General features: G+C 57.6%; 1 protein-coding gene across 50 annotated transcripts in view; it reads right to left on the minus strand.

Annotated features, from left to right (window-relative positions):
- The window catches only part of CELF4 (CUGBP Elav-like family member 4), a 264,155-nt gene that overhangs the window by 13,027 nt on the left and 228,359 nt on the right, over positions 1-22,769 (minus strand). For 5 of the 50 annotated variants that reach the window (XM_036419582.2, XM_036419565.2, XM_036419558.2 and 2 more), the window contains exons 4-11: positions 13,635-13,760; positions 13,262-13,341; positions 12,702-12,845; positions 11,271-11,418; positions 9,019-9,168; positions 5,211-5,276; positions 4,106-4,189; positions 229-312 (exon numbers count right to left, since the gene is read on the minus strand). In XM_036419582.2, the coding sequence (XP_036275475.1) occupies positions 229-312; positions 4,106-4,189; positions 5,211-5,276; positions 9,019-9,168; positions 11,271-11,418; positions 12,702-12,845; positions 13,262-13,341; positions 13,635-13,760 (882 nt within the window). Of the gene's footprint in view, positions 1-168; positions 313-4,105; positions 4,190-5,210; positions 5,277-9,018; positions 9,169-11,270; positions 11,419-12,701; positions 12,846-13,261; positions 13,342-13,634; positions 13,764-22,769 lie in introns of all 50 variants that reach the window. The other 45 variants (XM_036419603.2, XM_036419564.2, XM_036419573.2 and 42 more) reach the window with 19 other exon arrangements.

Raw genomic sequence — 22,769 nt, forward strand, 5'->3', positions numbered from 1 at the left:
GAAGAAGAGTGAGAGGAGGAGGCTGGAGCTGGGCCACAGGGGGCACCTGGTGGTGGTGGTGGGGTGGGGGGAAGCTGTGTGAGGGGCAGGTTAAAAGCAGCTGTGGTAAATGGGTGCGAGCACCGCCCTGTCCTGGGTGAAGCTAGTTGGTTTGTTATCTTTACCCACCAAAGCATTTACTTTGGTTAGTCGCCCGATCCACAAACACTTTCGAGGAGATGACATTACCGAAAGGGAGGAACATCTGCATCAGCTCAGCATCCCCAAACTCCTGGGGCAGATGGTAGATGAACAGGTTACAGCCCTCGGGCCCTGCGGTGAGGGGAGGGGGCGGGGGAGGAGGGATGGCGGGGTGGGGGAAGAGAGAGACAGAGGAGAGGTGAGCGAGTTAGGCAGCGGCAGCGGGGAGGGGTGGGGCAAGGTTAGGAAGGGGGGTCTCATCCAAGATCAGAGAAGAAGGAGGGCTGCTGAGCCCACAATCTGAGCTCTGTTCACTGGTCTGCCCTTGGGCAAGTCACTGAACCTCTCTGTGCCTCAGTCGCCTTTTCTGCAAAATGGATCTATACCAGGGTGCCTGCCTAGCAACCCCAAGGCTCCAGGGATGGAGAGATGGAGTACAAGGGGTGAGCATAGGCCTGAGGGCAGTGGGGACCAAACGTTGAGGAGAAGCAGAGGTAGGAAGACCTGGGAGGGGCTGCGGGCCTCCCTCCTGCCCAGCCCCTGCTCAGAGGAGGGCAGAGGGGGTCGTCCTGGGGCAGACACGCCAATGGTGCGGGCGCCTTGGTGTGAGGGGGGGGGAAACTTCAGCTCCTTCCTGCACTCAGCGGTGGGAGCTTAGCCTGGCCTCCTCCCTGGCCACCCCTTCCTGTCTGCTTCCCAACAGCCCCACCCTCTCACCCTCAGCCCCAGTCTCAAAGGCAGAAGTCAGATTCACCCTGCCTCCTCTGGTGGGCTGGGTGCACAGGAGGGCTCCACAGCCAGGCTCCATGCCCGGCCTTGCTGCCTGTGAGCATCATTTCCTTATCACAGCCCTGCCTCTTGGATAGCTCGTCCTCCCCACTTCGCAGATGAGAAAACTGAGGCCCAGAGAGATTAAGTCACCTTCCAAGAGTCACACAGCTAGTGGGAGCCAGGATATAGACCCAGGCTACCTGCCTCCAGTCTGTGCTGTCTCCTATCTCTACCTGTCTGTCATAAATCTCAATGCCCCAGAAACTCTGAAGAATTTCTGAAATCTCCAGATAGCTGAAGATTTACATTTCTCTTTTTTTAAATGACCCAAATGCTCCGTTTTAACTTGTTGAAATGGAAAGCTAAGATACTCCATCTCTTTCCCGCCATCTTTAGCATAGCCTGGTTCCTCTGACGGAACCTGTTAGAGCGCAGTCATCACAGTGCTTCCCGTCCACGGAGGACATGCAAAGGAAACGGCTGCCTTAGTCAGAGGTGTGCACGAGCTGAGGGGCTTCCACGGAGCAGGTGGAAACTAAGTGGGAGCTCAGAATCAAAGGCTGTCAGGCCCCGGCGTGGGCTGTGTGGCTTTCCGGGCCAGAGCCAATGGTCACGGTTCTCTGGGAAGGCCAAGGCTGCCAGACAGCCCAGTCCTGGAGCCCAGAGCTTGCTCTGAAGTCTCTGCCCTTCCCTGCCTTTCCCTCCCTTTCCACCTTCCGCCTTCCTCCTTGCAAAGACTCCTCTGACCCCCACAGCCACCCTCTGAGCTGCTGACCTCCTGGGTCCCTGGTCCCCACCCGCTCCCTTCCCTGGACTGCTGCTTCCCAGGTAAATGGCCAGGTGATGGCATTCAGAACTATTCAGAACCCGTGCAAGTGTGCACCCGGGTCCCGGTGCTGGATGCCCCAAGCTCTGGTGACCTCTCCAAGCCCACCCCCTTCTCTGGCTCATGCTCTGTGTGTCCCTTGGTGATCCCAGCTAGATATGAGTCCCCTTGGGGCAGGAGCCAGCTTGAAGGCCTAATCTAAGGCACAGCTCTTCTAGGACCCCCACCCAGATGCTCCCCACCCTCCCCCTGCCAGGGCTCCCTGAGTCCACACTCCGTACTAGGCCGGTCTTCTGAGGCTCTTCCTCCTTCATGTCTAGGAGGTTCTCAGGGTGCTCTCGAGGGGCAGGTGCGTTTGCCTCCTCCTGACCTATCCACCTTTACCCCCACCCCAGTTCCCCATGCCTTCTCCCCTCCCAGACCCATTCCTCAGGGCTTCCCTCTCCTCCCTATGCTGACATCTAACTTGAACTTGGGGCCCATGTTCCAAGTTCAAGTTCTGCAAGATGCTTTATGTGGATGTTATGTTGTCATGAAAAGACAAAGAACCTTCAGTGTGGTGTGTGGCTGAGCGCCACCAGTCCCCTGCCCCTCACCCCTCAACATGAAGCCTACACGTGTTCCTATTCCAGCTGCCCCGAGCTCGCACTGTATTCCCTCGCTCACAGACTCTAGAGCACCCAGATGGCATAGCCAGCAGGACTTGGAGATCCATCTGGTCCAGCCCAGCTTTCTGAAAAGTGGCGAAATGGAGCTCCAGGGACAGAGAGTGCCCACCTCTGACCACACAGCTGCCCTGGCAGAGCCAGGGATGGAGCCAACCCTGAGGGGCACCATGGCCTGTCTGGGACACAGACAGCCTCTGGGGAGTCAGGCATCTGCTGGCTTTCAGGCTCCACTCAGAGACAAGGACTGCCAGGCAGGTCCTCCCGAGCAACCCATGTGCCCTGGCACTTCACCCACATTGCCCAGGGGGAAGCGGCCGTGATGTGACGAGGCCCAGCTGGAGGAACACAGCTCTCTTTCCCATCCATGCCGCATGCAACGTGGAACACAGCTGTGGTCTGGCTCGCAACCCCCCTCAGCCTATCACCCCTCCCCGACCCCCGCCAGGCATGCCTGTGTCCCTACCTCTGTGTGCCCCCAAAGCCCTCCCTGACACCCCGCCCCCAGCACCAGGAGCCATCCCCTGTACGCAGTGTGGCTCGGCAGGCATCTGGGTACACATCTCCCTCCTCCCACACCCTGCTCCCAGGGTCGCTCATCGTGGGCACCCAACCCCAGGGAAATGGGGACAGGCATGGGAGACCCTAGGCCAGAAGATAGGCTGCAGTGGTGGCTGACCACACAGGGTCTGATCTAGCAAACAGAGCGTGAGGGTGCGGAGGAAGCTGCCCACAGATGGAGAGAAGGTACGAGAAGATGCTCAGAGCTGGGCCCAAGGGGTGGTGCACAGCGGGAGGTGGGGGCAGGGCAGGGAGCAGACGGAGGGCCTCAGCCCTTCAGGCTCCAGGCCTGCTCGGGGCCTGTCTGACCAAAGATAGGGGTTTGGGCCGCAGACCCACATGACCTCCCCAGGACTCACTACCCCGGCTGTGGGACGGTCTGCAGCAAGAGCTCATGCCGGCCACTGAGACAGCGGACCCCCTGGCCATGTGGGCTGCTGGGCATGGTGGCCTCACTGGCAGGGCGACCTTTTCATGGGCTGTTACTGTTCCTGCCTGTCACACTGAGTTTGTGCAGGCCACGGAGCCCCTAGGGCGGGCTTGTTTACCCAGCTCCTGTAGGCCTCCAGCTCAGGTCCGGGAGGACACTGGGTTTTAATGAGTCCCAGCCTCCCCGGGCCCCCTGGCCTTGCCTGGCCCACCCTGGTCACACCAGGGCCTCTGGATGTGGCTTCCCAGGACCTCCGTCTCCCCAGAGGCCTGCCCTTGGGCCCCTGTCCCCACCTGGCTCACCTGGTCACCCACCCAGAGGGTAAAACTTCTGACAATAGTTTTCCAACCGCCTTAACCCCCACACCAGCTGAGAGCACCCCTACTTTTGCCCTTCCTATCCACTGGGGAAGAGGGAATTCCTGGGCCCCCCCGTCGTCCAGGGTCCCAGCCTCCTAACCTTCCCCGCCGGGCTGTGCAGAGCCGCCAGAGAAGCCCACCTCCCGCTGGATTGGAGAGCCCCACGTCTCACAAGCCTGCCCTCTGCCCTCACCTCCACACAGCACACACACACGGTCATTTTCCCGCAAAAAGCCCACCGAAGCCCGGGAGCAGCCTCTTTTCGGAGAGAAGGGGACGGGGAGGGGCCTGGGAGCCCGGCGTGCAGACTCACCTTCTCGCTGTTGCTGGGGGATCATTGGAGGCGGCTGAGGGAAGGCCTGGCTTATCTGACCATAGGCAGCAGGGTAGGCGGCTGCTGGAAGGCCAAAGCGGAGAGGCAAGAGGGCAAGACGCGACGACAGCGAGGCGACAGCGACAGACGACAAGGTGAGAGGCAAGAAGGAAGAGACATTTCAGTGTTGAGCAATACAAGCAGACCAGTCAACACGTGCATTCAGGGCAGCCATGTAAGGTAAAGCTGGCTCTCGGGTGTAAAGGAGAAGCGCGCCGTGAAGATAAGTGTGTGCATGTTCATGTTTGTATGTACAGAGGTGTGTGTGCGTGTGTGTGCATGTTAGTGCTTGCATGTTCCTGTGTGTGTGTGTGTGTGTGTGTGTGTGTGTGCCCGGCCCAGGGTGGGAGTGAGAGAAGCATGACTGACAGCTTGCCTTGGGCTTTCTGTAGTGGCTGGTCTCCGTCCCATTCAGTGACCCAAGGCCATCTACCCCTCCTTTTTCCACCTCTGGCAGCCTAGCCTCCCTTGTTCTTAGTCAGCCTTGCTCACACCAACTCCCACTACCTGGCGGGGGCGGAAGGGGCATGGAAGGCTAAACTGCTTCCCCTCCAGGGCCTCTCCTTCTCGCAAACCCGGGCATCTAAGCTTCCAGGACCAGCAATTGTGGACTGCGGTGGGCGGCACCCCAGCTCCTCACCGCCCCACCCCACCCCATGCTGCTGTGTGGCTTGGTGCTGGATCAACTAGACACACTGGCTTGGCAGCCCCATGGGAAGGACAATCTGGCCTCAAGGATGATCACTGCAAGGTCAACACTTGAGCCTGGCTCACAGGGCCTGGAGTTCTGACCACCCACCTCTCCAAGGACCCCGTGGGAGACTGCTGGAATGCTAGGGGCCTGCGGGAGGGTGGCAGCCTGAAGCAGGGGCCTCTGGGAGTATAGCCTTCCCTCCTTTCATCGTAGCTCCCCAGCCCCTCCCCACCTCCCCTCTCCCTCCCACACAGTGCGCAGCCCAGGACTAGGGTGGGGAGGGCCCTGGTGCCCAGGCACAAGTGGGGATGAGCAAAGCTGGGGGAGCAGAGGGCACGCGTGGGTACTAACGACCTGCATACTGCTGCACTCCGGCGTAGGCCTGCTGCAGGGGGTCCGCGGCCGTGGGACTCTGCGCTGCAGGGGAGCCAAGGGGCAGAGGTCAGTGATGCCCTCCTCAAGCCAGCCCCTCTCCCACCACACCCATGGAGATGACGCAGTGGCTGCATTGCCCTTCCCAAGCCCTGTGGTGCCTGCCCTGGGGCAGGTCATCTGAGTTGCCTGCCTTGTTGGGGTTCCCCCTTCTCCAGTCCAGGGCTCTCAGTAGGGTGGAGGGTGCCCTTCTGGATGGGGGCTGCAGCCTGCAGCTGGCCTGGGGTGGGGGGAGACAGATGCTTTAAGCAGAAGGCTGGGAAGGGCTGAGAAGAAGATGCCAGCAGCTTGGCCATGAGGGGCTCAGTGGGGACACATGAGGGACCTGGCCCAGGAGAAGGGCTGTGGAAAGTGGGTGAGAGACTGTCAGGAGGCTGGTCTCACCCTCACTGTCCTCAGCAGAAGTCAGGGGCAGAACCAGCTGGTGAAAGAAAGGGCACAGGGGGCCTCACCCAGTGCCACTCTGTCCTCCAGGGCCACCCATGGCTGCTCAGGCAGAGGGACCCTCTCCTGTGATCTAGGGGGTTGGCACAAGGCATGAGGCTTCCATCCCGGAGATGTGACTAAGACACTCTGGGCAGGCCTGGGAGAGGGGTGGTGCCCACAGACACTGAGGAACCGGCAGGCCAAGGACCTTCCTCCAGCCCAAATGTGTGACTCTTGGATGTCCACTGCCTGGTTCGAGGAGAGGGTCCTCATGCTGGTATGTTGGCAAGCAACTGGGGGCATCCGGGCTCGGTCCACTTCTGTTGCCTTTGCTGGGTCTTAGAGGCCTAGTGCAGGACAAAGGTGGGCACTGCCTTTGGTGGCGATGGCTAGTGGGAGTAGGCTGGCCTTGGAGGCCCGGAGCAGTGGGAGGGGACAGATCTAGACGCAGTACATTCAGAGCAAACTGGATAAACAGGGAGGTAGAAAGAAAACCATCAGGACTTATCTGCCTGGCAACCTTGATTGCCAAGATAACTGGCAGTGCCAGTCTTAGGGGCCTTGTAGATCAGGAAGAATTCCTCACTTCCATCCTGAGCTCTTGTTTCTGAGCCTCAGTAACATCCCACTGGAACAATAGCATCTGGGCCTCAGGGCAGCCCAAGAAATCATGGGGCAGAGATGCTTAAAGACTGCGGCTGCAGCAGCGGAGCGGGGCCAGGGCTGCTCAGAGGGGTGGCTGAAGTTGGATCCTAGCCCTGTCCCTCTCCTTCGCCCCCAGTGGGGCCTGAAGCCAGGAGCTGCCAGTGCTGAGGCTGTGGTGGTGGTGCTTGGGGGTGTCCTCTCCTCCCTGCTGCTCCCCCTCCTGACCCCCAGTTCTCTAGAGGGAACCCATCTCCAGGCTGTGCTCTTGGTCTCCCTAGCCGCTTAAGCACATACTGCCTTTATGCCAATTAAAGAAAGAGTTATCTCTATCTCTGGCACATAGTGTGGTGCCCTGTGTAACACAAAACCTGCAAACTCACCTGACAGCCATGACCCCCCCAACTCACACACATACACACACACACACACACACACACACACATGCACAGTGCCAGGATCATAGCAAGTGCTCAGCAAATACTGTAACATAAGAAAGAAGGAATCATCCTTAACATTTATAGAGACACCCCTGCAGGGGTGTTATGTGGCAGTAAAGGCCACACTGTGTGCTTTCCATGCGAAAGGGGAGAGCAGGGAAGCTACCTGGGGCTAGGGAATGGAGGAAGGCATTTCTGAGACCCTCTCTACTTCTCCGCTTAATGACCTCATTAGTAACTGCCAAAGAGTGAACATTTTGAAGGATCTCGCTCATTACAGCAGCTCCAAACTCCGCATTTAAAGATGGTAAATTAATTTTTTTAATGTACTACTTTTCCCCTCTCCTTCCCTCCTCCCCTCCCTCCTGCTCCAGCAGGGAATTGTTTATGGGATATGGCAGATTGTTACAAATGGGGGAGAGAAACAGTTCCAAAGTCCACGAGGGAAATAGCTCACAGATGCTGGTGGGGGTGGGGAAAGAACAGGTTTGTCAAAATCCAGAGCTCCAGATGGGCTTGTGGGCACGGAGGCGGGGGAATGAAACCGCCCAGATGTGCGGGGACTGTATCTCCCAGCCCATGAGCCTGAGGCAGGAGGAGCCCGGGAACCTGAGATTGGTGGGCCCACTCCCACCTCCAGCTGCCCAGCCCCTGCCCTGCCTCCCTTGCCAGCCTGGACTCTTCGTCCTGAAACAACTCCAGACCCAGGGCTCTGCCGTTTCTCTCTCTAGGCTTCTCCAGCCTCCTCTCTGAGCACTGAGAGGTGAGTTGAGGGGCAAACACTAGGATAAGACAAGCACAACTCCAAGTTCAAAGTCAGCACATTCTCCTCTGGTTTTCTCTAGCATAGGGACCTTGTCCTCTGCTGCTGAAACTTTTATATTTCTAAAGTCTGGGCCTCACTTCTGAAATCACTAACAGAAATCACAACCTCCAGGTTTCTGTGGTTTTACAAAGCCACACGGTGGATTCTGATGGACAACTAGAGTGGGCAGCATTACTCTGCTGCCCATGGCTGACCGACTCCCCTTCAGGCTGACCTCCTCTGCCCTGGCTGGGCCAACCTCACCATCCCTAGCCTACCAGGCAGCCCCCTCCTCTCGATGGGCATCCGGGACAGCCGCTCCCCAGGGTGTACCCCTGGTTTGTCTGTCCTCTCCTATCCAATTCCTACCCATTGTCAACTTCCATCTGAGCCTCCTGAAAGACAGCTCTGCTGGGCTTCTTCAGAACCATCTACAGAACCCTCCCTTCCTTTGAAACCTTTAGTGCTTCACGATGGAAACATCCACTCTTGATCAGACACCATTCTGCTTATTCTTTCAACATTCTGTTGATATATACTGTGCTCCTGACTGGACTTTGACCTCCCAGGGGAGAGACCCCCATACTGCCCATCTTCTGTGGGTCCCTTTCCATCTAGCACAGACTGGTCACTTACGCGTATTTATGGGGACTCTGCAACTTTGTCATCTGCCCTCTAGGAAGGAGGATACCACTCCCCGCATCTCTGAGACATTGTCCCTTGCTAGTCTACCCTAGGACTTTGGACCCAGCTCTTCTGCTCTGTCTATCCTCAAGGCCAGAAATGAAAGCTGCTTAAGTCAACTGGACAGTCCCACCATGAAAGAGCTGCTGAGTTTGAGAGGAACAGAGTTAATCAGGCCCTGGCCTCTGGGATCTTCTGTGTGTCAGAATGAATCATAGCAGGACCTGGGAGCTGTCCAAGGTCCTGATCCTTTGTGCGAGGTGCTGACGGGGGGTTGTGTGGACACCAGTATGCTCCCGCCAGAATGTCAATCTGTGCATTTTCCCTTCCTTCCCCAAAGAGTATTTTTCTACTTAACACTAGGTATACTTTTTATTTTAGCTTCTGTCCCATGACTTCTTATAAGTCAAATTCACTCTCAGTTAATTTGCAGTTACGGGTACTAGCCTCTGGTTGTACAATTACTGCATCTCTTCTCTCTTCTCCCCTGCAGGAGCCCCAGGAATGCATTCTTTCTCGCCTACCAGACGAACACCTCCCCAAGGATGGGAACTTGATTCCTCCCACCAGAGGTTCCCTGATCTCCCTGATCACATTTGGGCTTCCACCAAGGAATGGACGGAGGGCTGGAGCCACACATTCCCGGTTGTAACAACAAAAGGGGTTGGGGGGGGGAGAATGGATGAGGGGTGAGCTGCATGGGTAAAGAAGGGCTGCCAGACGTGCTTACCTGGGTAGGGGTGGATGCCATTGGCAAACACAGCTTCCGCAGCAGGTTGCCCATTGGCCTGTGGGGGGAGGCCAGTGAAGCCGTTGACCCCAATGGGGGACGGGATGCTAGGCACGGCTGGTGCAGTGATGCCCGGAGGGGTGCTGCCACCTGGTTTCAGAGGCGGGGAAGGGTTGAGGAGGAGGGGAGGCAAGCAGAACAAAGGTGAGGAAAGGCCAACCCATGGAGCGCCACCCCCTGGCTCCAAGGGCCTGTGTGTACAGTTGGAATTCACACACCAACTCAGTCCTATCTGTGAATCACATCTTGGATCACCTCCATGCATGGAGTGGTTCCACTCACCCCACCCGTACCCATCCTTCAAGGCAGAGTCCAAATCCCACCTACCCTTCCCTGGCCACTGACCACTCAACCTTGGAACTACAGCACATAGACTTTTCTCAGTGCCTTTGAATTTGACCACACTTGGTCTTCCTTTAGTCCTTTTCAGTGGTTCTTGCTCACTCCAGCTAAATCAGGATGGGCTAGTCCCTGTTTAGCCATCAACAGACTTCTAAGTCGCTGGCTTTGCTCTTGCCTGGATCATGGAGGGGCTAACCTGCCTCCCCAGGGAGAAGTTTTACTATGTGAGTGGAAGAGGTCTTAATTCTGGAGCTCCCCTGCAATTAGGAAGAGAGGACTTTGCAGAGTCCAGACTCAGCCCTATCCATGTACAGTAGACACCCTGGCCTCCTCCCATGGAGATTATGGTTATGTTCACAGTGGCGAGCGTAAAGTTAGGAGCAGATGACAATACACTGTGCCCTCTCTGTGCAAGGTGGGTAGAATCCCAGGGGTGGCTGGCATGGTGATTGTACTAAGGCCTCAAAGCTAGAAAGGGCCTTCCCCTTCGTGTAGAAAGCAGGATCTCTCTGTGGACTAGGACATGAGGCTGGCCTGGGTCCAGGAGTAGCCCTAAATTGGGGATCAGAGTTATGAGGTAGTACTCAAGTTGAACCTAGAGATGGCACAGTCTTTTATGGACTTTATCTGGGAAAGGAATCTCTCGGGGGTGTAAGGAAGGCTGTTGCTATGACCTGGATATAGAGAGCAAGGAAGCTTGGTGATTGAAAGCCCCTGCTGTAGGACCAGCCCTTGGGACTAGACAAGGTTTTCTCAACGTTGACACTATTGACATTTGTGGTCAGACATTTCCTTGTCGCGTGGGCTATCTTGTGCATTGTTGGATGTTTAGCAGCATCCCTGGCTTCGACCTACGACATCAGAGGATCACTCCCCTCCCAAGTTGTAACAACCAATAGGGTCTCAGGACATTGCCAGATGTCCTTGGGGGTGGGGAGAGGGTAGGCATGAAATCATTGCCCCAGTTGAGAATCACTGAACTGGATACCAATCAGGATCCAATTAAAATCACACTTTGTGAGCAGGGCTGTTTCCCACCCCCTGTCCTTCAGTAACTGTGGTTCTCTCTTGCTTGTTGTGTAGTTCTTTTGAAAAAAAGCCAGTGAGTCTATGTTCTCAACCTTTCTAATGCCGTGACCCTTTAATACAGTTCCTCATGTGGTGGTGACCCCAAACCATAAAATTATTTTCGTTGCTACTTCATAACTATAGTTTTGCTACTGTTGTGAATCGTAATGTAAATATCTGTGTTTTCCGATGGTCTTAGGCTCTATAGCAGCGGTTCTCAACCACAGGTGTGCCTAAGACCCCAAATAGCAGGGCTGCCTAAGGCCATTGGAAAACACAGATATTTACATTATTATTCATTAACAGTAGCAAAATCCAGTTATGAAGCAGCAATGAAAACGATTTTATGGTTGGGGTCACCACAACATGAGGAACTGTATTAAAGGGTCGCGGTATTAGAAAGGTTGAGAACCACTGGGTTAAAGGAAGATTTAAAAAGCAGCTCCTTCTATGCTTGGGCGAGGGACCACACAAGGCCCCAGAGGGCTCTTCTCCCCTCAGGCCTCAGGGGAGATGGGTTCATGTCCAGTTCTTTCCAAAACAACACGAATGAAACCCACAACCCCTGAAACCATACTATGGACTTCATGGGCCCACATCCCGCCTTCCCTTGTTCCCCTGAGATCAGAACATTCTGAGACAAACGGCTAGTAGATGAGGCCTGTGTGGGCATGGATGCCGTATCCTGTTTGCCACAAGGTGGTCCATCGTAGCCCAAACTGGCCAAACTAAAGGATGGACCTGGATTCAGCTGTGTCCTGGGTCCGTGCCTGCTGGCTCACCTGAGGTTGGGGTCATGGGTGCGGCTGCCAAGCCGTTCATGTTGAGGGCCGCCATCTGCTGCATCTGGGCGGCGGCGAAAGCAGCCATGGGGTTCAGGTAGCCGCCCTGCGCGACCGACGCCATTAGTGCCGCTTGCTGCTGCATCAGCTGGGGCAGAAGGAATGGAAAAAATATCACGCGCTTCCAGGGGGGGCAACCCTGCCACCAGGGAGCTCAGCTCCAGGACACCAGCCTCTTAGGCTCTGAACCCCAGGGAGCTCAGACACAGCTCCCTATCCCCCAAATGTCTCCCCCATGGCTGCCCTAGCTCTCAAAGGCTGTTAGAAATCACCCGCAAAGGGCTAACTATTCCAAAGTCATGGTAGAAACAGAGACTCTGAAACTGCCATAAAAGGTGGGGGGAGGGACCGGCCCCATAGTCCTGTGAAGACCGTCATCATGGAGATGCCCTGTGAGGCCCAGAGCTCTAGAGACATGTTGGATGAGCCTCCGCAGGATTAATGTAGCATGGGGTTCAGTCCCAATGTCTGCACCAAGGTGCTTGGGTGCTGGAGGCCATTGACATGGATCTGAGATCTGAATGCTGCTGAAGGAGGGAGGCGAGCTTGCCTTTTAGAACCAGGCCCTGGACTACCTCGGTGCCACCCTAAGGGTTCATGTCCTTTTCTCTCTGAAACAACCTGAATAACATGCCCCCTGCCCCCGAAACCAGATCATGGTCTTCATGGGGCTCACATCCCGCCTTCCCTTGATTCCCCTGAGACCAGAACATTTTTGAGACAAACTGCCAGTGGATGAGTCCTGTGCAGGCTCCGGTGCACGGGGGTGGGTGGCACCAGAGGGGGTTGTGGCTACGGATCTGGGAGGCAGCCTAGGGGAGAAGCTGGCCAAGAAGGCCCCACGGTGGAAGGATGAAGTTGGTGAGCCAGGGGCTGGGGGGAGAAGGGAAGGGTTGCAGTGAACGCATTGGTGTGATGGGTTTTGAGGGACCTCTGCCAGGAGCGACCAGAAGCCTGAGCACACCCTTCCATGAGCAGGGGCAGGAGTCAAATTCTAGGAAGCACCCTTCCCACTTCCATTGGTGCTTCCTAGAGTTTGGCTAGCAGGGGGAGCGTTCAGGATCACCCACCTTGCCGCCCTGCCTAGAAGCCCCCTCTCCAGCTCCTCCCCTTAAGAACCTGGACAGCAAACCACCACTCTTGGCAGCCAGCCACCCTGGACGGAACCACACTTCTCTCAACCCCCTTTGGCCTCTGCCCCGGGTTCATTCCCGACCACTCCTCACTCCCCAGGGCTGGGGCAGTGTTTTCTAGGCCAGAGACACAGGGCTCTCTTGGCAAAGACAGGTGCCCCTGCCCTGGGTTTCTGAGCAGAGTTAGCTGAGAACCGCCACCCGTACACCCCCCACCCGCGTCTGCGCCCCCACTTACTGCTTGTGCGTAGGCGCCATAGGCCCCGAACGGGATGGCCATGGGGTTGAACATGCCCATCTGGCCAGCCATCTGCTGCATTCGCCGCATCGTGCGCTCCTTGTCGGTGTCGGCGAACTTGACCACCAGACTGGACGAGGCTCCCTGCAGCCAGCCGGGACTGCGCGTGAGGCCCGCCTGCCCTGGCTGCCTCCGCTCCCAGCTGTCCAGCTGTCCGTGCCCCTGACCCAGGCCCTCCCTCTCCTCCGGGAGGCGCTTCTGGGGGCTGCGGGGTGAACGGCACCGGTGCCCGCCCCAGGGGTCTGGGGTCTTAATGGACTGCGAGCCAGTTCCTTAGACCCCTGGACTCCGTGTCCTTGTCTGAGGTAGGGGATGGCGGTGAGGCCCTCCTGTCTCTTGCAGAGGCAGTGAGCAAGCAGCGCGGCCAGGGTTTGCAGGGTAGGGACCGTGCAAGGGTGGTGGGCAGGACCCTGCAGAGGGTGCTCTGGGATGGGCAGGGGTGTCCTCCGGTCGCTGCTGCCTGCGTCCCAGCCTCCCCACCCAGGGGTGGCCCAACTCACCGGCATGGTCTGGCTGCCATGTAGCGCGTTGATGGCGGCCTGCGCCTCGGCGTGGGAAGAGTACTTCACAAAGGCGCACCCTGGGGGGACAGGACGGGCTGAGCCGGGGCCCAGGGCCCAGGGCCCGGAGGGAGGCCAGGACCAGGGCGGAGAGAAAGATCCAGAGGAAAGGAGAGCCACCAAGAAGCAGAGACAGAGAGACCGTGTTCCACCGCCCCTTCCTTTTCAAGCGCCCCTCGCTGGCTGGCCGGCCCTGGCCAGCTCTGGGCGGCTCTGAACTTGGCTGTCCAGGGGGCGCGGACCCGGTCCCCGCCGCGCCCACCTCCCCCCTGCCCGCACCCCCGCCCGCCCCACCCGGCGGCCCGCAGCTCACCCTTGCTGTTGCCGTCCGGCCCGCGCAGGATGGTGCACTCCTCGATGTTCCCGAAGGCCTCAAAGAGGCGGCGCACGTCGTCCTCAGACTGTTGCTTGTTGAGCATGCCCACGAAGAGTTTTCTATCTTCTGGAACAAAATTAGGAGATGCTTACCGGGGCGGGGGGGCCCGGGGGCGCGGGGCGAGCCGGGGAGGAGAAGGGTTTCGGGGGAGGGAGAAGCTGGGCAAAGCGAGGAGGCAGGGCTCAGACCCGAGGAGGAGGAGGGCAGCAGGGAGAGGGCATGGGGGGAAGGGGCGTAGCTAGTGGGGCTGGGACAACATGGGTAGGGGCTGGAAGTAGAGGGGGGGTGGCCAAGCCAGAGGGTGTGGTGAAGCAGAAAGGGCTGGGTGAAGGGGGAGCTAGACTGCAGCGACTCTGCCCTTTCCTGTCGCATACAACAAGGGAGCAAGGCCCTTGGCCTGGCCACTCACCCAGGCTCAGGGGTCACTCATGCGGTTCTGAAGGCGCCCGGCTTCCCTCCTCTCAGGCACACACTCTCGTCCTCATCTGCCTTCACTCACAGCTGCCAAAATGAGCTCACAACAAGCAAGCCTGCCGCAGGGCCTTTGCAAAAGCTGGTGCCTCTGCCGGGGGCGCCCTCCGCATCACAAGGCTGATTACTGCTCTTCTAGGTCTCAGCGTAAACATTGTTTTCTCATCCAGGCTCCTCCTTCCACCTCTCCTTTATTCTCTGTCTCAGCCCCTCACTCTCAGGGCCTGGTTTTTAAAAGATAATTATTTCCTGCTTTGCCTGTGTAGTTGGTTTCTGTCCAGCTCCCTGCCACTGCCTCTTACCCGCCTATCTGCTTCCTGAGGAAGAGAACAGACCTCTCCCTGGCCCAGAGTAGGCCCTGGGGACAGAGTGCTGGGACAAGTGAATGCTCTGTGCCATTCCACGGGACACGTCTCCTTTCTATCTCACAAGTTTTTACCTCCTTGGTTGAGGCTCATGCTCCAAAATTCAGCCCTGGGTCCTTCTGGAGAGCCTGAAGACTGGGTCCCCTCAGTGGCCTCCCCACACTTGTGTTGAACACCAAGTGGTTTGTTGACACAGGTCAGCTCTGTGTTTAGGATGACAGAGATCACCTCGACTTCAAAAAGACTTCCCACCCTGCAGGTTTTTATTTCCATGTGACTTCACCCTTCCCATGAAGAGGCTGGGGCCTCTGTCCCCTTCCCTTGAGTCTGGGTGGGGCTTGTGACTGCTCTGACCCAGTGGTCGGCAAACTCATTAGTCAACAGAGCCAAAGATCAACAGCACAACGACTGAAATTTCTTTTGAGAGCCGAAAACCGACTTCTGCGCATGGGCCACGAAGTTTCAATCACACTGTACGTGGGCGCCCGCACGTGGTATTCTGTGGAAGAGCCACACACAAGGGGCCAAAGAACTGCATGTGGCTCACGAGCCGCAGTTTGCCAATCACTGCTCTAACCCATCATGAACAGCAGAATGGATGCCCGCTGACTTCCAAGGCTCCATCATAAAAGGGATCGGTTTCCACTCGGGTCTCTCTTTGGGGGACACGTGCCCTGTGACCAACACCCAGTGGCCCACACGGTGGGTGCACACAGAAAGGAACCGAGGCCCCAGCTGACAGCCAACATCGACCACCAGACTTTGAAGTGAATGAGTCCCCAGACGGCTCCTGGCCCAGCCTTTGAGTTCTCCAGTAGAGGCCCAGACATCCTAGCGCAGAGACAGGCCTTCCACGCTGTGCCCTGTCTGAGTTCCTGACCCACGGAATCCGAGAGCTTAATAAATGATTGTATCATACCCCTCCCTTTGGGCTGCATTGTTATGCAGCCTCCGTGGCTGGAACAGGGGCCCTGTGGTGACAGCACTCAGCAGGCACTCGCTAGATGTCTGTAGGCTGTTGAGTGACTGGCACACATGGGCACAGACAGCTAAGACTACAGAAATGCATCCCCCACCCCCAAAGCTGCAAGTGGTCATGTGTTGATGGTTTTCTTGGAAGGTGGGGCACTCTGGGCAGTTGGTCCCTCCTGCCCCAGAGAGCCCCCTCACCGACAGCCAGGAGAGTTCACACGTTGCTGAGGGCTGCCCTGGTGTCTGGAGCGAAGCAGGAAACCTCCAGACCCCAGCTCTCCTTCACAAGCCACTCCAGACTCCTCCTCTTCAGGAAGCTCTAACCACTGCTCTGCTGGTCCGCCTCACCCAGAGCACGCAGCACTGGGCATATCATCAGTGATGAGACGGCCCTGGGTTCCAACTTCTTCCATGCCCTGCAGGCATCAGTTCCTGTTACCGGTTCTGGGTTAGGACGCCCTAGCCTGGACCTCCACCACTGGTGGGCTTTAGCCAAAGCTGGGGGCCTGGAGGCCCCACCCTGCCAACTGCCCCAGCTCAGCCAGGCTTCTGGGCCTTGGCAGGGCTGGACAAGCCCCTGTCTTATCTCCAGGGCTCACCAACTCCAGCTCTGGGTTGTGGAGGTGAAGACTGGGAAACCAAGAGAAAGGGAAAGAGATGGTAAAAAGGGGTGAGGCTGAGGAGGGATGGCAGAAGATGGGGTTAGGGGCAGAGAGGAAGGGAAAACGGTGACGTTTTCCTAGAGGAGGTGAGCGGCTGGAGTCATGCTGCCCAGGGGCAGGGGCGGGGGTCCCCAGGCCACAGCGGAATTAGAACAGTTTGAAAGATGGAGCACCCTCTCTGACATCTCTTTCCACCTGCTCCCCAGTGGCCGCTGCCTGTGGCGGAGCTTTCCTGCAGAAGGCCGCCTTTGCTTTTCCATGCCTGCTCCCTCTCCCACCAACACACCCCATCCCCACCCTCTGGCCTCCAGGCATTTTCTCAGAACCTCGACTGACTGAGCTCTGAGCTTGTTGTCCAGCCCATAAAAAGCAGTGGGTGCCTCTGCCTCCCGGTAGGCATAGGCACTCTGACAAGACGGGATTTCTCCCTCTGAGGAGCCAGTCCTGCTCCCCACTCAGGCAGTGGTGAGGAACAGGGCTCCGCTGGCACGGTTTGTATTGTGAAAGGAGAGCCCTGGAAAAAGAGAAGCAGGTCCCCAGGGTGGGTTTAGGACAGGCCCTGGGACGGAAGTTTCAGGGTGGTGCCCCCCCTCCAACCACGGCCGGTGGCATCTCGCTGTCTGCACAGGGGCCCCTGGGGAAGGAGGAAGGGATAGGTCGCAGCAGCACCACTTGACTTGCCAAATGCCAGCGCCCTGGCACTAATGCTCAAATTCCAGTTTAATTTCCAAAATTTGATTCGCTCATTACCATCGGCATTAAACAATATTTCCTGCTTAAGGACAGCCGGCTGCTGGGCCACTGGGCGAGCTCAGATGGTTAATGCCTTTTATTGCCGCAATAGACTTTTACTGTTCTCTCCCCTCCAGCTGCTGGGGAGGGTTTGCGGGGAACCTGAGCAAGGGAGAACCAGAGGCTGGGGACCAGGATGGGGAATGAATGGCTCTGAGGGCTGTGGCCTCTCTTCTGCTCATGAGCTATTGGCCTCTGGGGTGGGCAGACGAAGCCAAAGCCAGAGCCCCATGCCCCCCTGCTCCCCATCTGGGGGCAGAGCCTGGAGCCCTGAGCACTGTCCCTGGCAGGGCCCTTGAGCATCTCTTAGGGGACTTCCCAGGGCACCTCCGGGATCCAGAGGCCACGTGCTCTCCCTGGGTGTCCCAGGGCTCACAGGTCAGACCAGGGGGACACCTGTTCCTTCTCTCTGACTTCTAGGTGGATCAGAGCGAACCTTCTGGCGAAGGGGATGAGAGGAAACTGGCTTCTCAGGAGGGCTGGCGGGCAGGGGGGTGGCTGTGCCACCTTAGGTGAGTCACGGACCTCCGCACTGGCCCTCCGTTTCTTTGTCTGTAAAAGGGGTGTTAGTCACACTCCCCTCTCATGGCTGCTGGGGATTCTGCCCTTACTGTGCTGGTTACAGATATTCCTACTGTCACCCTGGGGGCCAGCTGGTAGATGGGGAGGCCTGCCCCCTGCCCCCCAGGGTATGGAGGGGACACCCAGGGAATGAAAGAATGCCTTTCCCAAGCCAGACTAAGAAGCCAGGCTTCCCTTTGCACCCCCTGACCAAATGGGGGACCCCCAAGAAGCTCTCAGTCTCCTCCAGGAGGTGTACTTGGATTCAACTAGGACAGGAGACAATCCCTTGAAGGCGCTGAGCCCCACTGAGTGCCATTTCCACAAATTCTCCTGACTCGGCCTCATCAAACACCCATGACACCTGACGGACCATTGGGGACCACACTGATCATCTGAATCTGTGCATTTTCCACTCTCCCGCCCTCCCCCCTAGTCCGGAGTCCTCCTCTGCCTCCTCCGTGACCTGCCTCACTCCCGAGGGGGGCACACAGTCTCAGACCCGCCTCTGGATCCGGGCGCAGTGGACAGGTCCTGGTTCCACAGCCCCTCCTTTCGTGCCTGGAAACCCAACAATGGCTCATCCTCCGGTTGGAGGGAGCACTTTCCAGCCGTGTCATCCACACCAGGGTAAAAGGCCTGGATTCAGGCCCCTCTGCAGCCATGGGACCAGGTAGCTCTGCTCCGGAGAGCATGCCCTTCACCTGGGGCCCAGGAGGGCTCTCAGCGTGCAGCAAACCAGTAAGTAGAGGAGTGATCCCCCTACTCTGTCCCCACAACACACGCTGTCTCCAAGGCAGCGAGGCAGCGAGGGCACAGCTGGGCGGGAGCAGCCTCGGGAGGGAGGATGAAAGCCTTCCTGCCTGGGAAGAAGGCTGAAGGAGACATCAAACCAGATCAAAGGCTGCTGGGGATGGGGAGGCATGTGCCGCTGAGATGGGGCTCCCCCTCCACAGGGATGCAAATGAGGACCCTCTGCTGCTCTCGCCCCCAGGGGAGGCTGTGCCAGGCCTTGATCTGCGTGCAGGGCTCCCTCCAGACAGTCTCTGTTTGAAGTTGGGCTGGGAGGAGGCAGGAGACTGGAGAACACATCTAGTCCCCTGTAAAACTAGATGCGTTTCCCTCACTGGCATTCTTTCAGCCAAGTCTGCCTTCCAATGCTTCAAAGTGGACCCAGGCCATGAGAGTCACATTCTCGCTGTCTCCTGACACCCACCCAGGCCCCTGCTCTCTGCTCCTCACCCAGCAGCCAGGAGGGTCAGTTAAACCCAAGGCGGATCTTGTCTACCTCCTGCTCAACCCCACAGTGGCTCCATTTTCTGAGAACAAGCCCAAGTCTTCTAATGACCGGGAAGGGGCTACACAGGAACTCCACACATTTTTTTTCTCCCCTGGTCCCTCCATCCCTCCACTCCAGACATACAGGTCTCTCTGCTATCTCAGGAATACTCCAGCCACATCGCTGCCCCAGGGCATTTGCACGTGCAGTTCCTCCTCTTGTCTCAGAGATCATGGCTTAGACATCTGCAGGATGAACTGTAGGAATGCTCAGAAAGTAGAGTGTGAGTGGCCCCTGGAAATGAGTGGCTGTCAGCCCATGTGGGCAGAGAGCCTGGATGATGTGTGCTAAAGGCTTGGGCTGGGCCCTGAAGAATTAAGGACAGGGCTTGCCAAGTGGAAAAGGCAGGAGCAGGAATCCCAGGTTAGGGAGCAGCTTGTGCAAAAGCAGGAGTGTGATGGGGCTTATGGTGTGAGGGACACACACACAGCTCCTACCCACCATATTCTAGACACTTCCCTTGAGGCCCAAGGCCTGGACCCTCATCTCTGACCATGGAAGCCTGGCTTGGGACTCAGACCCGGTCCAGGCTTCCCACCTGGGTCCATTCTCACTGCCCACCATTCTTCCCTTGGTTCAGCCTGGCTCCCTAGTTCAAAGACCAGCCCATGCTGTCTCAGTGTCATCCCAGTCCCTTCATAACAACAGCTGGTAGGACCTGACTCCCACATCACAAAACCTCTGCTGCCCCCAGACAGCCCTGGATAGACCGCCTCCCTCCCGGGCCCCGGTGATGCCGCTGCCCATGGCCGCAGCTCTCAGTTGCTTGCTCCAGGAGCAATAATAAATAAAAATCATCACGGCTCTCATGTATGAAGCTTGCTGGGACCCAAACACTGAGGTAAGCACTTTACAGATATAGCGGTTATTTTATTGTTTTCACTGTATAGATGAAGAAATCCAGGCACAGGGAACTTAAATACCTTTCCCAAGAATGCACACTTGGCCATTGGTGAAGCCAGGACTCACACTTGGGTGGTCTGCACCAGGTGCTCTGCACCAGGTGGTCTGGACCCAGGTGGTCTGCACCAGGTGGTCTGCACCAGGTGGTCTGGACCCAGGTGGTCTGCACCAGGTGGTCTGGACCCAGGTGGTCTGCACCAGGTGGTCTGCACCAGGTGCTCTGGACCAGGTGGTCTGCACCAGGTGGTCTGGACCCAGGTGGTCTGGACCCAGGTGGTCTGCACCAGGTGCTCTGCACCAGGTGGTCTGGACCCAGGTGGTCTGCACAGAGCTGAGCTCTCAGGTCACCCTCCTTCCTGGTGGAAGGTGGAGCTACCTGGAGGCCTCTCTCCTCTCCCTCCACCTTCCAGCTCAGTAAGGACAACTGGCAAAGGCCTGGTCCCCTACTGTTCTGCAAGGGCAAGGTTTGGGTACAGAGCTCAGAAGGGGGAATGGCTGGGACACTCAGGGTCCCTGTGGACCCTTGATTGCCCAGGGAGCCCCGATGTACCTCACAGGCCTTCTCCAGTCTCACTCACCCCTCTGCCCAGAGCCTGGCTGTCTTGAGGTCCCTGGGTGACCAATTAAGTAATGCTCTTCCTTGCTGAGTCCCCAGGCCTTCCCTCCCCAAGGTCTAGGCTGAAAGACCCTCTCTCCTCACTACTCAGGAAGACAGATATGCTGAAAGAATCCCCTCTAAGCGCTGTCTAGGCCTCTGCGGCCCCCTCGAGCTGCCCAGGGCATGAGAGTGGCTCTGAGCCCTTGGGGCCTATAGCACGTGTGGGAGACAGGACTGGAACTGTCACCACCTTGGGGGCCATGAATGGCCCTGTATCCTCATCTCTTGCACTCTGTAGGCTTGAGGGCTCTGAGCTGGGCAAGAACAGAGCCCTGGAAGCTCAGTACAGTGAAAGGTCTGGAAGCCACATCCACCCCCCTTGCTGCCTCCCTCTCTGGCCCTCTGACCTTCTGAGCCTTGACCCTCACGCTGGTGAGTCTGCACCAGGGCTCCCAGCTGGAGCCGGGGACGTGGATGTGGCTCTAGCAGAAGTCACCTTTGCTGGGCAGTGGTGCTCAGCCAACTCGCCAGGTAACTGATTACACGTGCGATCTGCTACATTATCCTTGCAGGGTGCAGGGCGCACGGCAGCTGGCCCGGGGTTCTTGGGACTTCTCAGCAGCCAAACGCTGTTGTCTAATGGGGCTTCCACTGGCTTCTGGCGCACACTCCAGCGTTTCGCCCATCACAGGATAATTTATAGCACAATGGAGCCTTTTCTCCTTTATATTATGTGTGAGCATAAATTATGGCCAGTTTGTCCTCGGCTCTCAAGGAGACAAAGTAGGGCTTTCTTTATTCCAGCCACGGCAGGAGGTGTCTGCAGGGTGGTCCACGGCGGGTGGGGGACAGACCACGGAATGCCTTCAGCACGTCTTGTCGACAGTGCAGACAATCTAGTCAAGGCCCCATGCCTCTCCACCTGGCAAGCCCAGCCCTTAATTCTTCACGACTCAGCCTAAGCATATAGCGCGGCTGGTCTCTATGAGTCACCGATGGGGACTTGGTGGCTGAGCGGCAGAGCTGTGGCTGCAAGGATACACTACCTGCAGGCGACCCAGCCACAGCCCAACCTCTAACCCTAGTCACAGGCTGACTCTCATCTCGGCTGGAGACCCTCCCAGCTATGGCCCAATTTCCCACAGCCTCACAGAGAGAGGGCTGGTCATGGGTCAGAGTCAGAACACAATGCCAGAGAGCCAGGCAGACCTCCCGCCCCTCTGACCCATGACCCACAGTTAGCATTGAGGGGACTGGGACTTTGCTTCCCATGAGACCAGTGTGGACGGCACGCCAGCTTCTAGCAGCCTGAGCCCATCTTCCCTGGAAGTGCAAGCTCCTGGGTCAGCACTGCTCCCGGGTCAGCAGGAGTCACGCTGGACTCAGAGGCTGCAGCTACCAAGCCATCCTCCACCCTGGACACCGTGATGAGGACTTCTGGGGACTCGGTGGTGGTGGAGGACAGTATCTTCAGAGGTCACCTGGCCCAGCCTCCTATAGTATGACCCAAGGCGGGGATGAGACTTCCTGACACCCTAGCCGAAGGCTCACCAGCCTCCTCCCAGGCCAGGAGGCAGCCGAGAAGAAAGTGGCCTCCTGTGCCGCCCCCCCCCCCCCCCCCCCCGGAGAGCCCAACCCTGCCCAGCACCCAAGCCCTGCCCTGGAAGACAACAGGTCGCTCCTTCTTTCTGGGGTCTCCAGAGGCCTTGGGGCTTGTAAGAGGGCAGCTCTTGGTCCTGGCCGCTATGAAAATCACCCAAGGGCTTCCAAAAATACAGATGCTTGGGCCTGCCCCTGACATTCGACTGGGTTAGAGCTCAGGCATCAGTGTTTTGATTTTTTATTATTTTGAAAGCTATTGAGGTGATACCAACACACAGCCAGGGCGGGAATTGCAGGGATAGGTCTGCTGCAGGCTGCCCTGCCATCTCTCTGAAGATACCAGGTCCCCAGCCCTCAGCCTGCCCACAGAAGCTCAGCCCTCGGGACTGCAGGGTTCTTACCCTCCTTCTCTGCCCTGATACCTGAGCCTGGACAGCCGTCCACCCACCACAGGCTCACTCTAGACAGATGTCGTCATAACTTGGAGAGGGACATGGAAGGAACCACTAGGTCAGCACAAGGCTCACCCCACTCTAATGGCACTGCTGGCCGCCTCGTCTGCCTTCTCTTTCCCAGTCCCCCATCCTCTCCATCCATCAGCCAGCCCTGCTCTGAGAGGATGGTACCAGGCTCCTCTTCCATTAACCCTGCAGTTTCCTTCCTATCCATCCTTGCTGCAGCCACCCCAGGCCTCCTAGAGTCACTGGTGCCCCACCTGTCCCCATAGAACTCAAATGGCCCATGCTTAAGTACACACTGTGTTAACTCATGACTGATAGGGACTACAGATAGACACAGAGATAGATG

This window comes from Pipistrellus kuhlii, unplaced genomic scaffold (genome assembly GCF_014108245.1).
Source record: "Pipistrellus kuhlii isolate mPipKuh1 unplaced genomic scaffold, mPipKuh1.p scaffold_m20_p_6, whole genome shotgun sequence".
Classification (NCBI taxonomy): Eukaryota; Metazoa; Chordata; class Mammalia; order Chiroptera; family Vespertilionidae; genus Pipistrellus; species Pipistrellus kuhlii.